Genomic DNA, 15070 nt, shown 5'->3' with positions numbered 1-15070 from the left:
CAGAAAGCCTGGGACTGTGCAGCCCAAACCTACCACGGGTGCTGCTCTAATGAGCATTTCTTGTGGACCTGGGGGGACAGTGGGAGATGGGAGAGCTAGAAGCTGAGACTGGTGTGGGAACAGCAATGTGGGAACCAGTTGCATCACTCACTGGCCAAGGCTAATGCAGCCCCTGGTAGTGTGCTGGTCAAGGCTGAGCTTAGGAAATCCTTGTACCACTCTGGGACCCCAAGGGCTTGGGTTTAAATCCCAGCTCAATCTCTTCCTGTTTTTTTTTTGGGGGGGGGTGGAATTGGGCAAGTTAATTAACCTCACTGTCTCAGTTTCCTCATCTATGGAGTGGGAATAATAACAGCATCTAAATACAGAGGGTGGCTCAAGAGTAAGCGAGTGAGTTCCTGAGAGGCATTTAATCAGTGCTCAGTAAACAGGACCTGCTCCCTTCTGGTCCCCTACCATCCCTTTGTCTCCTGGTCGCCCTCCGGCCCTTCAGTGAGTGCCTCAACTATTATCCAAGGCAAACATTTACCTGTTGTCTGTCTTGACACACTGTCAGAAGATGCCTTTCCTTTTCATGCCTCCCACATTTTCACAATTGAATTTGCAATATGAACTCTCATGAGCTACACAGAACATCTGTTTTGGGTCAAGGATGTGTCCATGGAAAACAAGAAAGAAAAACCAGTCATTTCTTCAGACATGGCTACCACAAAACACCCATGACATGAGGTTTTGGTGTTCTGCCTTGTGGTCCAAACACCAAGACAGCCCTTGGTCTCCCTTGCTTTATGCCTAGAGGGCCTGGGAGCAGGGGTTAAGCCATGAAAAGAATTTAACAACCCAGAGGGTCCTGGTCATCAGAATAGACTGTGACTATAGGGCTGGAACAAGGGCACTCAGGGGGCTCAGAGATGTAGCTCTTGACAAACTGACAAGAGAACATCTTATCCGTTGGCATTGTTCCTCAGGTATGTTCTGGGTCTACATCGGTTCTGCCAATGGGAAGAGCCAAAGCAGAGCTTAGCCTGTGAGAAGTCTGGCCAGTAGGCAGGTGAGTCCCGTCCTCTTTCCTTCCCTGTGCGGGCTCACACAATGACCAGATGGCTGAGGGTTGATAAGTGGCCTTCAGAGGCTTGCAGGGTTAATAGTGTTAGTTTTGACATTAAACCATCCACTCATGAGCTTTGGCATCTTGAACAAGTTTTTAATATCTGAGAACCTTTATCTAATTTGTGTAAAGGGGGCAAGACAACACTCAGGGCTGTGGTTAAGGATAAGCGTTATTTAGAGCATCTCATGCAGGGTCCAGAACACGTGGCTTAGCTGAGAAAATGGGAGCAATTCCTGGTCCTCTTGACGAGATCCTGGTGTTCTTCCCACAAGGTGGGCTCTTCCCCACTCTGCAGGTCCATGGGGTGCAAGTCTTCCTTCAAGGTACTCATACGTCCATAGAGTTCACCCTCATCCCTTTGTTCACGCAACAGGAGTCTATTAATTGCCCACTGTGTGCCAGGTACAGTTCTACCGGCTGAAGAAGTCTTAGTGAACATGCTCCTCATGGTCCCTCACAAAGTTTGGAAGGAGAAGTAGGCAAGCTTTGGACAGGCCTTTCCTGCTTAGCCAGCACACAGCCGTCCAGAAGAGCAGCAGCAGCAAAACCCATCAGATAAAACAGGCCAAGTTTCAAATCAAGGAAGGAAAACTTCAGAAGCCAGAAACAAAAGATCTCATACCAGAGGCCCTGGAGGGGCTGCCTGTGGAAGACATTGCAGGGTTTCAGGAAGTGGGTGTGGGTTGTGTTTTCCAGCAAGGGCTGCCCCTGAGCGCCTTGTGGGAACTACAGGAGGTGCCCAAGCTGCACAGCAGACCAATCATATCAGAATTCCTAGGGGTGAGGCCCAGGTTTTAAAATTCTCGTGAGGCTTCCTGTTATGGTTTGGATGTGAGTTGTGCCCCTAAAGTTCACATATGAAACAGTGGGAGAAGGTATAGAGGAGAAATGATTGGATTGTAAGAGTTTTAACCAATCTGTGAATTAATCCTCTGATATGGATTGACTGAGTAGCAACTGAAGTGGTGGGGTGTGGCTGGAGGAGGTGGGAATTAGGCATGGCTTTCGGTACACATATTTGTATCTGGAGAATGGACTCTCTCTCTGCTTCCTGGTCACCACGATGTGAGCTGCCTCCCTTCGCCACCCTCTCCCGCCATGATGTTCAGCCTCATCTCAAGCTCTGAGGAATGGAGCCGGCTTTCTATGGACTAGACCTCTGAAACTGTGAGCCCTCAAATAAACTGTTCCTCCTCTATAATTTTGCTGGTTGGATCCTTTAGTCACAGTAGCAAAAAAGCTGAAGAAAACACTTCCAATGTACAATGGAGCTAGTAAAGGTCTTGTGGTGGGGTGGGGTTCTAATGGCTGCTCAGGTGGGAATGGAAAGGCAAGAGCCATAAACTTCTTTGAAGGGGGAAACTGGGAACTGGAAAAACTCTACCCATCAGCTTGGCTCAAGGGATGAAGGCACTATCCATCTACCTGGGGCTTCAGAGGAAAATATGTCACCTGTGAGAAGTTCAGAGCTGGTCTGTGCCACCGGAGAGTGCCAGGAAGTGGTCATGTGGCCAGCACCCAGGTAGAGACATCAGCAGTTATGCTGCAGGCTGGCAACTTCCACCACCCAGGGCACAGAGACCCTTATGGAAAACAACGCCCTCTGGAGCATTCTAGAAGGGCAGTGGAAAATAAACAAGAAAATAATTAAAGCCTATTTTTGCAATTGTTCTATTTTATTTTTAATTGTTGTTAATCTCCCACTACACTTCATTTACACAATGAATTTTATCATAGGTATGTAGGTATAAGAAAAAATAGTGTATATGAGGCCGGTACTATTTGTGAATTCAGGCATTCATTGAGGGTCTTGGTGTGTGTTCTTATACACAAGCTATGTGTGTGTGTGTGAGCTGGGGGGGGGTACAGTAGTTTATGAAGAGCACTTACCAGGATAAGGTGACATGCAATAGAAAGTGAATAGCTAAGGGAGACCAGAAGACTCTCCAGGAGGTGACATTCAATTTGAGGCTTCTAAGGAGGAGGAAGCAGCATGCAAGCAACAGAGGGGAAAACAGTGCAAGGGCCCTGACACCAGAATAATTCTGGAAAGTTCTTAATAAAACAGAAAGGTCTATGTGCTTGGAATGCAGTGAGTCAGAGGTGAGGAGAGCTCAAGACCTTTTAAGCAACATTAAGGTACTTGCAATTTTCTTCCTAGGGTGAAGGAAAGCTATTAATAGGTTTAACCAGGGCAATGACATGATCGATGTTGGATAAGCACAAGTCTGAAAACTCATAGCTGCACACATTTCATTTGCTCCATAGCCCTGAGCCTCTCCACACCTCCCCACCCCAATTCTCCAACCCATTCTTGATTTGCATTTTCACTTGCTCCCTGAAGGAGGTAGGTGGGTGTCTTCTCCATTTTACAGATGAAAAAATACTAGAATCAAGGGGCCTTATCCATGTCCCCTGGGCGCTAGAATGACAGGTTCTGGGTTATCTGGTACTTGTCCCGGAGCTCTTGTGCAGCATGTGGTGCTTATGAACACAATAGTCAGCCAAGCAACCCATCCTGTAGTTGTTACAGCAAGTTATATTCCTGCAGACCTTGGCCACTGGAACAAGAAAGCACAATCCTGTCTTTCCTAGAGCCAATGAGCTTGCCTCAGAGCGGCCGTCCTGCAATATCCACCCTCCATCAATAAGGGTTAATGATTCAGATGGTCCCTTCACCAACTCTGTCCAAAGGCTCTATCTTTACCGTCTCTTTTTAGTAAATGGAGGCACGTTAAACTTCACTGAAGGGTGCTCCTGCATCTGTCCCAACTTGACTCACCTGAATATGATGCAAACGAGCCTGCACCCTTCCTCATGGTAGGGGGCCCAATGTGCCTCACTTCTGGGCTGTCAAATTTTCTTTTAATTCCTCAAGGATTGGCTGTTCCTACGTGGTTCTAGGACAGTTTTGAAGAACTATCTTCAAATTTCATATTTGAAAATGTTCTCCTGGCTGGGGCAGTGGGGTCTTTCATGACATAGTTCTTGGAACCTCTTTGGAGCCCCATTTCCCATGCCAGTTTCTAGGGGAAGTTGGGGTGGCTGAGAAAGTGGTAAGGAAGATGTAGAAAGGCCACCAGAGCCCTTTAGTGTCCTGGTTGGGTGACTCTATTGGGCTTTGGCTAATGACAACTGGGGTGATTCTAGGCAAACTCTGATTGGGGACTGGATGGCTCAATGCACCATACATGGAAACTGCCCCACCACCTGGACTGCTGAGAATGGAAATTAAGCTACCCTCATCACAAAGCCCAAAGGCAACTATAACATTGCTTCTAGACAGTAACCATGGAAACCTCCTATTGTTGTGGATGGGCCACCACCAGAACAGAAGCCAGTCTGTTTTTTGCTTCCCTGAGGGATGGCATCAAGTGCCCACTTTCCCCAACCCCTGTCTTGTTTCCTTGTTGGCATTTCACAGCATTGTTCCAGGTCAGGGCTCAGGTGCCAGGAAGAAAGCCTGCAACTTGGTTGTCTGGGTTCCCCCTGCCAAGGAGAGCGCTTTGGGGAAGGGAGGGGACAGAATAGGAGGGAAGGTGGGAAGAGATGACATCAGCATGGCTGGGAGGGACAGCAGGCGGTGCAGGCTGTTGGTGTCATTGGGAATGCTATTAAGGGCATTCATGAAGCAGCAGGCACGTCTGGAGTCCCATCTGACCGGCATCAATAAACCACCCTGTTCTATTCATTCTGGAAGGGGCGCCTTAATTAGGCATGGAGAGATTTATCAAACAGCAGCCCCTCAGAGCTCTTGGTCTCGCTGCCATCTGGACAAATGGTTTCCTACTCTGTGACCGTGGCAGGAGGAATGATTGATGAGGTCCTACAGCTTCACCCCCCAGGCCTGAGAAAACCCAGATAACTTTCGTCCTTCTCAGAAAGGAGTAGATTCTGTTGTACTGATGGGTACAGGGGTTGGGGTTCACACTGAGGTTTGCCCTCAACCTGAGAAGGAGACACCCGTGGGCAGCCTGGCCTCTATTGAGGGTCAGTTTTCAGTTTGCAATGACTCAACCACAAGGTTTAACAGAAAAAGCCCTGGAGTGAGGGTAAGAAAACCTGGGTGAGAATTCTGCCAGTGAGGCAGGAGTCCCTAGCAGGTTTTTACTTTAATTTTATGATCTACATAATAGGGATAATTATTTCTGCTTTGGCCTGAATTGTATCATTCTTTGGGAGTTCTTATGGCAGTAAAATAACTTCATTAATTATAAAGGCCTCTACAGACATTCAGGATTTAATCCAACAAACATTTATTGAGCAACTGCTGTGTGCTAGGCACCACACCTGGTGCTGTGATGGAGTACTGATGAATAAAACAGTCCCTGCCCTTGGCGAGCTTACAGTCTAAGAACAGTCATAGGACAAGTGCACAAATAACTATAATACAAGGCAGAATATGGTAAGTGCCATGAGAAAGGTACAAATAAAGTGCTACGGTGGTTCAGCGGAGGGAGAGATCCCAGCGGTTGGTGGATCAGGGGCTTCATGAAAGATGTGGTCTCTGCGTGGGCCTCGGTAGGAACTCAAGAGCGGTCCAGGGGATGAGAGCTGCAAGACCAAAGGCACAGAGACAGGAAAGGCAGGTGTCCCTTCGAGGAACAACATCTTTTCTGGATTGGCGGATGTAGGGTGTAAAGGAAGAATGGAACCTTATCGAGTGGTCGGTAATATCAGGACAAAGACTTGCACGTTTGATTGTGGGCCAGGAGAACTTAGAAAGGATTGTTGAAGAGCTGGAGGTGGAAATCACTGGGCGTGCTCAGGAGGGACTGGAGAACATGGAAGCATGCACAGGGAAATGTGGGAGAGGAGGGGCTGGAAGATCCAAAGGACAGTTAAAGAGGTGAAGTTGATGCTAGTGAGAAGGAGTAAGAAGGGTATACGTGGAGGAGGAGTCAAAGATGATTTAGGGTCTCAGGCTGCATGGTTGAAGGAGTCATGGGTCTTCCAACAGAAAAAGGAGGGATCATGGAGGAAGGGGAGACAGAGATGACTCCCTTACTTCAGAACATGCTGAGTCAATCGTGCTGCTTCCAGAGCAGACAGGAGGAGTCAACAAGCTTCTCACACAGTAAGTATGGAGCTGGGGAGAGGGGCTGGGCTGTGGAGGGGAGTGGAGGGCAAGGCGCCTGGAGAGGGGTGATGGCTGGATCTAAAGGAAGGTGTGAGGCTGCTGATGGAGTGTTTAGGGGACCTGAGGGGAGGCTATCAGTACAAGGAATGTCTACACTGTGGCGCAAGGAGAAGAATGGTCAGATCTACCTTGATTGCTTTTTTTTTAGATCAACGTAGGAGTATCAATAAATAACTCATAAATATATAAATAAATACATAAATAAATGGTCAGGAAGGGTTGGGAAGTGAGGGGAAAAGCTACCAGAACATGGCATCTGCATCCTGGTCATTTTGATGCCAGGGACTATCCAGGAGGGGTCACTCTAGATTTTTTTTTTTTTTTGGTGAAAAGTGACCTTTCAAGTTGGCAACATGGAGGGTGCTGAGACATTGGCCTCAGAGTGGGCTAGATGTGGAAGGTGAGGCACACTGTCAGGAGGAAGGGCAGCAGTGGGTGCTGGAGGCCCTGCCCAGGTCTGGTGGTGAAGGGAGGTGAGTGAACAGGCTACAGGAGCCAGGATGTGTGCAATGATCACGTGCTGAGACATACAGGGGACAGAGATGGCAGAGAGGCGGGGAGCGGGTGAGAGAAAACACATCTGGCCAGAGGAGGAACCTTACTTCCTCAGAAATGTGAGGAAGAAGGTGAAGGGTGAGGGAAGAGCCCAAGAGATTTTGAGGACAGATCTCATTCAGAGGGCTCCATCTCTTCAGTAAAGGAGGAGGCTGAGTGTGGGGCTTGAGGCCAATGCAGAAAGTCTGAAGGGCCTCAGGTGGGTGATGGTGGGCACCTAGAGATGTGACTGAGCCAGCTGAGGATGATGGAAAGCCTGGCTGTAGCGACGAGGCAGCAGATCATGGTAAGGGGGACAGACTGTGACTCTCTGGGTCCACCCAAGGTGAGCCAGTCTGTGCCAGAGACTGCAGAGGAACCTTGGCTCCAAGTGAGCTTTAAATAGGCAGGAAGGACAGCCAGCCTCCTGGCTGTGCTTGCCCAGGTGGAAAAAGATGAGGAGAGAGGGAAAGCGATGTTCCCTGGCGCTCCTGTCACCACACAGCCAAAGCATTTTGGCAGCACAAGACTTGCTCTGTTAGGGAGCGGTACATGTGTGGATGGTCCTGGGGCCTCTAGTCTTTTTTTGGAAAGAACCTGTCTATGAGGTTCTCCAAAGGGCTCTGGCCCTCTAACTCTCCCGCAGACAGAGGCCACTGGCCTGGTGGACAGATCTCATGGCCAACTCTAGGATTTGACATCTGGGATCACCTGGGAACTTACCATGGAACGTTCTGGAATCTAAGGCCTTGGCTAACCCAAGGCTTGGCTGGTAATTCTACCTGCTCCCCGGGGCACTGTAAACTTTAGAAATTAAACGTTCTTCTAGGGCCTTTGAGAACCTCAAGACGAAAGGCTCTGGAGACGAGTAAATTATGATACTAATTATTTCCACTGCTCATGAGGAGGTTGAACCACTCAGTTCCCACCGAGGCCATTAGAGAGCTTGCCTTCTTAAATATTCATTTTATAATGCAAATCCCAAACTTCAGGCTTCAAGCAACAACAAGAACAAAGGGGACAAAAGCAGAGATGTATGGAGGCTGTCCTGGTTTCGGGCTGGAGTGTCTGTGTGTGGGTTAATGGTTTGGGTATCCTCCCCCACTTCCATTTGTTTCCCATCAGCCATTCTTTGCCATTGATTAATTATGTCCAGTCTCATATGCTTGGGAGCAGATCTTGATTACTTTCCTTAACTCTCTTCACCTTCAAGATAATGGTTTTTTACTTATCTTTCAAATATGTTTTAAAACACTGTTATTTATCAGGCGAGGGAATACATCTAACAAATCAAGCTGACTAATGCTTCTCTACGTGTGACCTGTGATTCCAGCCCCTAAATTATTGGCATGGAGCCCAGATTTCTCCAGGAGATTATGTCCAGCATTTGACTTTGGATTTTCATAAAAACAAAAGTCTTAAATGAGAATCTTAGCAAGAGGGAAAAAAAAAAAAGGATTTTGCAAAATTCCACCTTCACTGCCTCTGTGGGAAGAAGAAGGTGGTGGGTGTGGGGTGGACATTGGAACCTGTCCCTGCAGAGTTGAAAACCTCCTCCAAAAACCTCATGAGGAGCTCCGTGAGGGTGAGTATGACCATCAGGATGCGATAGTGGCAAGAAAGTGACATTGATACAGCCAGTCTGGCTGCAGGGGCCCTGCAGAGCGCAGGATGCAGACAGCAAATAAAGAGAGTGGCTGCAGAGACACGGGGCTGGAGGCTGCACATTCTTTCAGGTCTTACATTCTGGGGCTCTGTGAGGCCCCCAGAAAGGCAATCAGATATATTTTAAAAAGGATGACATTTATCTTGACAGTGCCCTTTCAAATTTTTTGTTGAGTCTCCCCTGGTGGCACAAGGGACATACAGTCTCTCGTGTGACATTCTAAGAGGGTGAGATGGAGGCTAACCTAGAAGGTAAAAATCCCATGGTGTCCTTCTTGGCAGACCTCAGTTGCTTCAAAAAACACCCAACACAATGACCACATTTTGGACACTCTTCCTCATTATTCTGAGGTGGAGCACGCCCTTGGAAGAGTTCTCAATTTTTCATAAGCATGATTTAGAGCACTCTACCTCTTTAGGGTCATCTGCCTGCTCCACCCGAGGTTCTTGGTGGTTCTTGCTTAGCCAGAATATGGACTGCCCATCGTGTCTCTTTTAGCCTTCTCTCCATAGCTGTGGAGGCCTGTCGGGGACATGTATGTCACCCATGGCTTGTCCCTTGGGCAATCAAACTCTAAGTTCATGAAGTATGGCCCTCAGCTCTGCTGTGGCCTCTGCTTGGCTTCTTTGTGCTCCTTTGCCCAGCTAAATTCTCTAACCGCTCCTCGGTGAACAGCACGGCTTTAGACTGGGTCAAACTGTCCTCTCTGGGTCTTGGCTACCCAGAATCCACATATCCCAGAGGTCCAGGCAGCTGACAATAGGTGGCTCTCCATTCATCCACGAGCCCAAAGATCCTCCCAACTGAGGAGGCAGGTTGTCATTCAAAGTCATGGGACCGGCTTCTTTGCATGTCAAGTCTTTCCGCCCCCAAAGATGGACTGAGTTTCAATCTGGTTCAGGTGGGTTCTCCACACCTTCTTCCTGTGGCTTATCTGCCTAATGCTAGATGAACACCACACAGTTATAAATACTCAGGTCAATATATATATGCAGGTACAGATATATATATTCTGGTCACTGTTTTACACTTTAACAAAGGAAACCACTAGCCTGCTTGTTCTATTGTTTGTGCCACCCGACTCCCATCTGCCTGTGGTGTAGCTGGCAGGAAATGTGAGCCACTGAGTCTCATGGGGTGCCCACCTTACGTGGCCCCGTCACACCGGCCGACAGTCAGTTTCAATGCCCCCTGCTCGTGCAGGTTCTTGAGGGCCTTGAATTCCAAGGGCATGGTGTGGGGGCTGGCCTGGGAGGTGTAGCCATATTTGAGGCTGTCATAGTAGTGGTACTTGACGGGGTTCTGGTTCTGATCCAGTGGAAAGGGCCAGAAGCCGTAGAGGTAGATCTGATTGCAGAAACGTGTGGCCAGAGTATACATCAAGAGGCCGGTGGTGGGTCTTTTGATGTGGACTTTGTTGGTCAGCCAGTATCTGAGGAAAAAAAAAAGTAAAAAAAAAAAAAAAAAAAAAAAAGTGAAAAAAAAAAGAAGTGTTAAAGAAATGTGAGTTTGCCCAAAGGTCAGATATTTTCTCTGATATGTGGAAGCTATCCACAATAAAGAGTGGCGGAGAAAAGAAATTCAGTGGAGTCGACAAAGGAGAAGGAAGGGAAGGGAGGGATGGGGTGGGAAAAGGAAAGACAGTGGAATGAATCTGACAGAACTTTCCTGTGTATATATATATGAATACACCACAATGAATCTCACCATCATGTACATCCACAAGAAATTAATTAAAAAATTAGGTAAATTGCAGAACCATCAATAGAGGGAAAGGAGTGGTGGTGGGGAGAAGAGGGGTACTAGGGTCATTATACAAGATACAGTCCATGCTTGTATAATTATGTCAAAATAGATTCCACTGTCACAGAACTAAAAAGAACCAATTTAAAAAAAAAAAAAGAAAGAAATGTGAGCTTGTGAATCATCTATTCCAGGAAGAGGGAAAATTTTATCCTGCCCAAAAGCCTGCCTCCTGTCACTCCAGAGACCAATCAAGTGATGGATCCCCAGTGGCCTTCTCAGGGGACTTACACTCACCATTGATCAAGCAACTGAACTGGGTGCTTCACACCCATGATTTTATGGTATCATAAAACAAGTGTGTCCTTAGTGCAGATGCAAAAAATGGGTCTCAGAGATTAAAAGTGGCTTACCCAAGGTCACACAGGTAAACCACCCACTTTGGCTTGAACTCAGGCCTGCCCACAGCTGAAAAGAAGATTGGCAACCTTTTTCTATAAAGGATCAGATGATAAATACCGAGCAGGCTGGGAGGAAGGAGGTCCAAAACTCGACAGTTCTGTCACTCACTGTCTGGGTGCCTCTGGGCCAGTCATTTCTCCTTGCTGGTCCTCGTGTTTCCCACTGATGTAATGACATGGTGCAGTCCCCATACCTCCAAGGCAACCTCTGGGTTCCAACATTCCAAGACAATCTAGAAGTTTCTCAAGAAGTGGGGAAACACCCATTCTGTCTGTCATCATCCTCTGTTTCTAGTTAAAGCTTCCATCCACCCTGGGCTGAATCTCTGCAAAAGCAATGCTCACACCCTGGCAGGAAGACTTTTTTGACCACAGATTCCTGAACACCATGTCCCTGGACCAGATGTGGTCCACGTTTTTCTGTCCTCAAACAACCTCCATGGGACTCCGTCCCACAGTCTCCCATCTGCCTCTGTAAGAAACATCTGTTCCTCAACCGAAGCAAAGGTCAATGCAGCTTCTGATGACAGTGCAGCCCAGAGATGCACGTAGTTTATAATCAAATGCTCCAATGAAATTCTTGCCGGAAGCGAAGGTGTGCTTGTCAAGAAACATTTACGTATTCTAAAAGATGAAACCATTTTGTATTATTCAGAGTATTTTTAGTTAAAGTGTTGGGATGGATGGGGAGGGGCACTTTCTCAGAAGTCCAAATTACCCCCCCCCCTTTTTTTTTCAAAATGGTTTTCTCTGCAGTTCAGAAAAGGGAGATCCCAAAACATTCCAGTGTTAATCTTAAATACTTTTTTTTTTTTTTGCTTAATTTTTTTAGAGGAAGCTAGCCATCTTTGAATCAGATGAGGTTTAGGATTCCTAATAATCCACATAATACTAGGTTAAATAAAATGCACTTTGAGGATCCCTACATTCACACTCACCCCTTCAACTCAACAGTGGGAGCCTCCTAGGTGACTACTTAGACAACTACGGTTGTTACACAATTCTGTCACTTGGAGATCACTTTCTTGTACTTCCTTTTATTTTATCTTAAGCCAAGAATTTCCTAGAGTCTAAATTTTCCAGCAGGGAATAAGATAGAAGGACAAAGGCAGAGAACAGGACAAAGACTCTAGTAACTGTAAACACAATGCAATGGGAATAGAACAGGAGTGAGTGTTTGTGGGCAGATCTCGTCATTTCTCCCTGCACCAATGAGAAGTTACTATGGAGGCAGCCCACCACTGCCATGTACCCTCTGCTAGTAGTCCTCCGAGTATTTGTCTCTGAAACTTCTCCCTGATCCAGGACTAATGCAAGTATCATAGCATAAACACAATCTCTTTAATAACTAGCCCCCTCCCACTCCAGTGTGACCTCACCCCACACTGTACCCACCTTCCCAGTATACATGGCACAGCTCCCCAAGACACTATGCTATAGCAACTCCACCTCTCAAGAATCACATTGAGACTCCTTTGTTCTTTTTCCCTGGTCTCTGGGCTGTACTAAGTGTGTCCCTCTGGGCACCTGCTGTCACTTGTGTACCAGTCTCTTCCTGGGGCAGTGGTTTCCTGGGGCTGCAGTGTGCATGTGTGCTTTTGTGCTTTTCTTGCTGTGCTGTGAGCTCCTGGCAGGTTCACTGACTTACTGTCTCTGTGTTAAGGGGCCCATGTTGGCTGAAGAAGTGAAGAGACCGCTGCCCCAGGAGATTTGGAGATTTCTCCTGGGCCTCCCCTGTCTAGGAGGATGGACAAGTCAAGCTCCCAGGTCATGCTTGGTGTTGGGTTGATGGGGCATCTGGTATCATCTGGCCCAACATCAGATAAGAGAACTTTCCCAGGATCCTGAGGTTGGGGAACTTCTGACCAGGTGGAGAATGGTGCATTCCCAAAGAATTACCATATTGTTAGAAGAACTGATTGTAGAAGGTGGGTGTTTTCAGATGTCTGCATTGTGAGCAGACTTTTGTGTAACTGCCCCACAGAGCAACTCAGCTCTGAGCTCTACAGAAGTTTTTAAATTCCTGGTTTGAAAGGTCCACTTCATGCCCACTTCTCCCTCTCCAAACCTTCTTAACTGTACTTCATGGTGACTCCCCTCCTTCCCTGCCACTCTCCTGAGGTCTGCTCCTACTTCAGTGACATCTCTCAGCATCTTACCCAGCACTTCACAGGGTATGTACACCACAGACAGAGGCTCCAGGCAGAACATAAGAACTGATTCCCAATTCATATTCCTTCTCCTTTGTGATTCAGTCCCCACAGATACATGGGTAGCCAGGAACATAGCTGGTCTAATGTGATGGTGCTGGGAGAGCCCCCTGTGGTCATCTGCTTAGTCACCAGCTAACAATCAGGAGCTGCCATGCTAGCTCTGGGATGCTGGATGCTGAGGCTGGGGCATACTGAATAAGGAGCCCTTCCTTAAGCCACCTCAGCACTCTATGCTCAGTGGGCTAAGTTGAGCTTGGGAGAACTCTGGGGAACAAAGGTGGGGGAATATAATGAAGAGAATTCCAGAAGAGCAGCAGCTGACGTTTGGATCCTCCCATACATCCTGGCAAAGAGCTCTTCCACCTTGCCTTACACACATCCAGTGAGGGGGAGCTCACCCCTCCTAAGCTAGTCTGTTGGATTTTCAGATCAAATGCCAAGGATCTCAACTTGGGCTGCAGTGGATCACCTGAAGCTTTGTTGGATGCCTGGATCCCACTCCCAGGTGCAGTCTGAACACTGGGATTTTTGCAATCTTCCATAGAAATCCGAACATGCAGTGGTAGCTAAGAATTCCTGCTCTGATTGGCTTCTTTCAGTTCACATAGGAAAAGGCAGGCGCTCCGGGTGAGTCAGCCAGATAAGATATAGGCTTCCCAACCTCTGCTTCTTGGGTATTTTTATTGTCATGTCATACCCCCATGGGATAGGGGGAGTGGTCAGGGTGGGGGTGAGGTGGCTGCAGATGCAGCTCATGCCATCCAGTGACAGGTGAGCCAACCAGTGGTGTCCCCACATGAACACTCACAGAGGCTTGCTCTCTGAGCACATTTGAAAGCTAACACCAGACAAATGCCATGCACTAGGGATTTGTGGTTTGTTTACTTTCTGACAGTGGGGTCTTAGCAGGGAAAGGCTTTCAGAAATGAATTTCTTTTTTGGGTCATCAACACTATATTCAGGAAGGGGAAGAGAAAAATTTAATCAGTGATATAACATCCAAGTGGCTCACAGGTGAATCTGAGGTGACAGAGATGTGTACTGGGCTCTCCCCTGGATTCCTTTCCTGACATGTCCCTTTGGTGAACTCTCTCCTATCCCCCCACCAAACTAAGCACATGCCTCCCATCTTCCTGGAAATCTCCCCTTTGTTCCACCCTCTCTTCCTCGGCTCATACTGTTTGTTAATTACCCCTACCTGATTGCCAGGACCTTTATTTCTGCTTCTCTGACTGTGCTTAATAACCTGGGCTGATAGTTCATTACCACATGGGTTGTGGTCTCCTATGTGAAAATACTGTGATCTTCCCCAGAATAGGGACCACAGGATTCAAATACATCCCACCCAGTGCATGCTCCTTCCAAAACCCTGTGGCAGAGACAGAAGCACCTGACAAATCCTCCCTCATCTCCTCTCTGCGTCATCTCCCAGCTGAGCTGGAAGCATGATCAATACAGCAATAACTGAGCTGGGGTCATGCGGTCTGTTCTGGCTTGAGGGCTGTGACAAGAGCAGGTTCTCCCACTTTGTCTTCCCCTGACCTGGAGAACTTTAAAGCCTTCTGCTAAGATGAGATGGCTTAAGAAGGATGAATCCTAGATCCTGGAATCGCCGATCAAAACAGAGCCCCTGACAATTCGCATCACACTTGGCGAGGGTGAGAAATAGACGGCTGTTGGGCTGAACCACTGGGGTTTAAGGGTTTGCTATTGCAGCCTAGCCTAGAATTGATTATCCTGAGTTCAGTTGGACTCAGCAAACATTTGAATCAAATGGAATTGGAAAGACACAGAAAAGAAAAAGGAAGCTAGTAGTGCATGCAGTTTTTAACTGTGACCAGCGGGGAGAGGAATAGAATGTCCAACCCCTCAGATCTGGTTCCACCCAGAATCACTAACTGGGAAAGGTTTTTAGAGCAAATGAGGTTCCAGAATGAATCAAGAGCTCAGTGGCTGTCAGGAGAGGGACCCACTTATTTCTTATTCTGCCTCCACGGGTAAACAAGAACTCCTGAGCGATGTCTGACAGGGACACAGGGGTGCCATTTAATGAGCAACTTGTAATAGAAACTGACTGAGTTATACAGGAACAAATCACTCTCGATTTCTTTTCTCTCTCCTCAGTCACTCTGGCCAATTTAGAGACTGTTTGTGTGGCTGACTTGTAGACTATTTCTTTCCTTAGGATAACAGCTGGGTGTT

At 47.5% G+C, this 15070-nt stretch overlaps 1 protein-coding gene across 2 annotated transcripts in view; it reads right to left on the bottom strand.

The window, feature by feature from the left end:
- Positions 1-9597: 9597 nt before the first annotated feature.
- Positions 9598-15070, bottom strand: part of St8sia2 (ST8 alpha-N-acetyl-neuraminide alpha-2,8-sialyltransferase 2) — a 74806-nt gene continuing 69333 nt past the window's right edge. For both annotated transcript variants that reach the window (XM_076848824.1, XM_076848825.1), the window contains one exon: positions 9598-9883. In XM_076848824.1, the coding sequence (XP_076704939.1) occupies positions 9598-9883 (286 nt within the window). The remainder of the gene's footprint in view (positions 9884-15070) is intronic.

Source organism: Callospermophilus lateralis, chromosome 3, assembly GCF_048772815.1.
Source record: "Callospermophilus lateralis isolate mCalLat2 chromosome 3, mCalLat2.hap1, whole genome shotgun sequence".
Lineage (NCBI taxonomy): Eukaryota > Metazoa > Chordata > Mammalia > Rodentia > Sciuridae > Callospermophilus > Callospermophilus lateralis.
The sequence above is the reverse complement of the archived record's forward strand: the minus strand, read 5'-3'. Positions and strand labels throughout refer to the sequence as shown.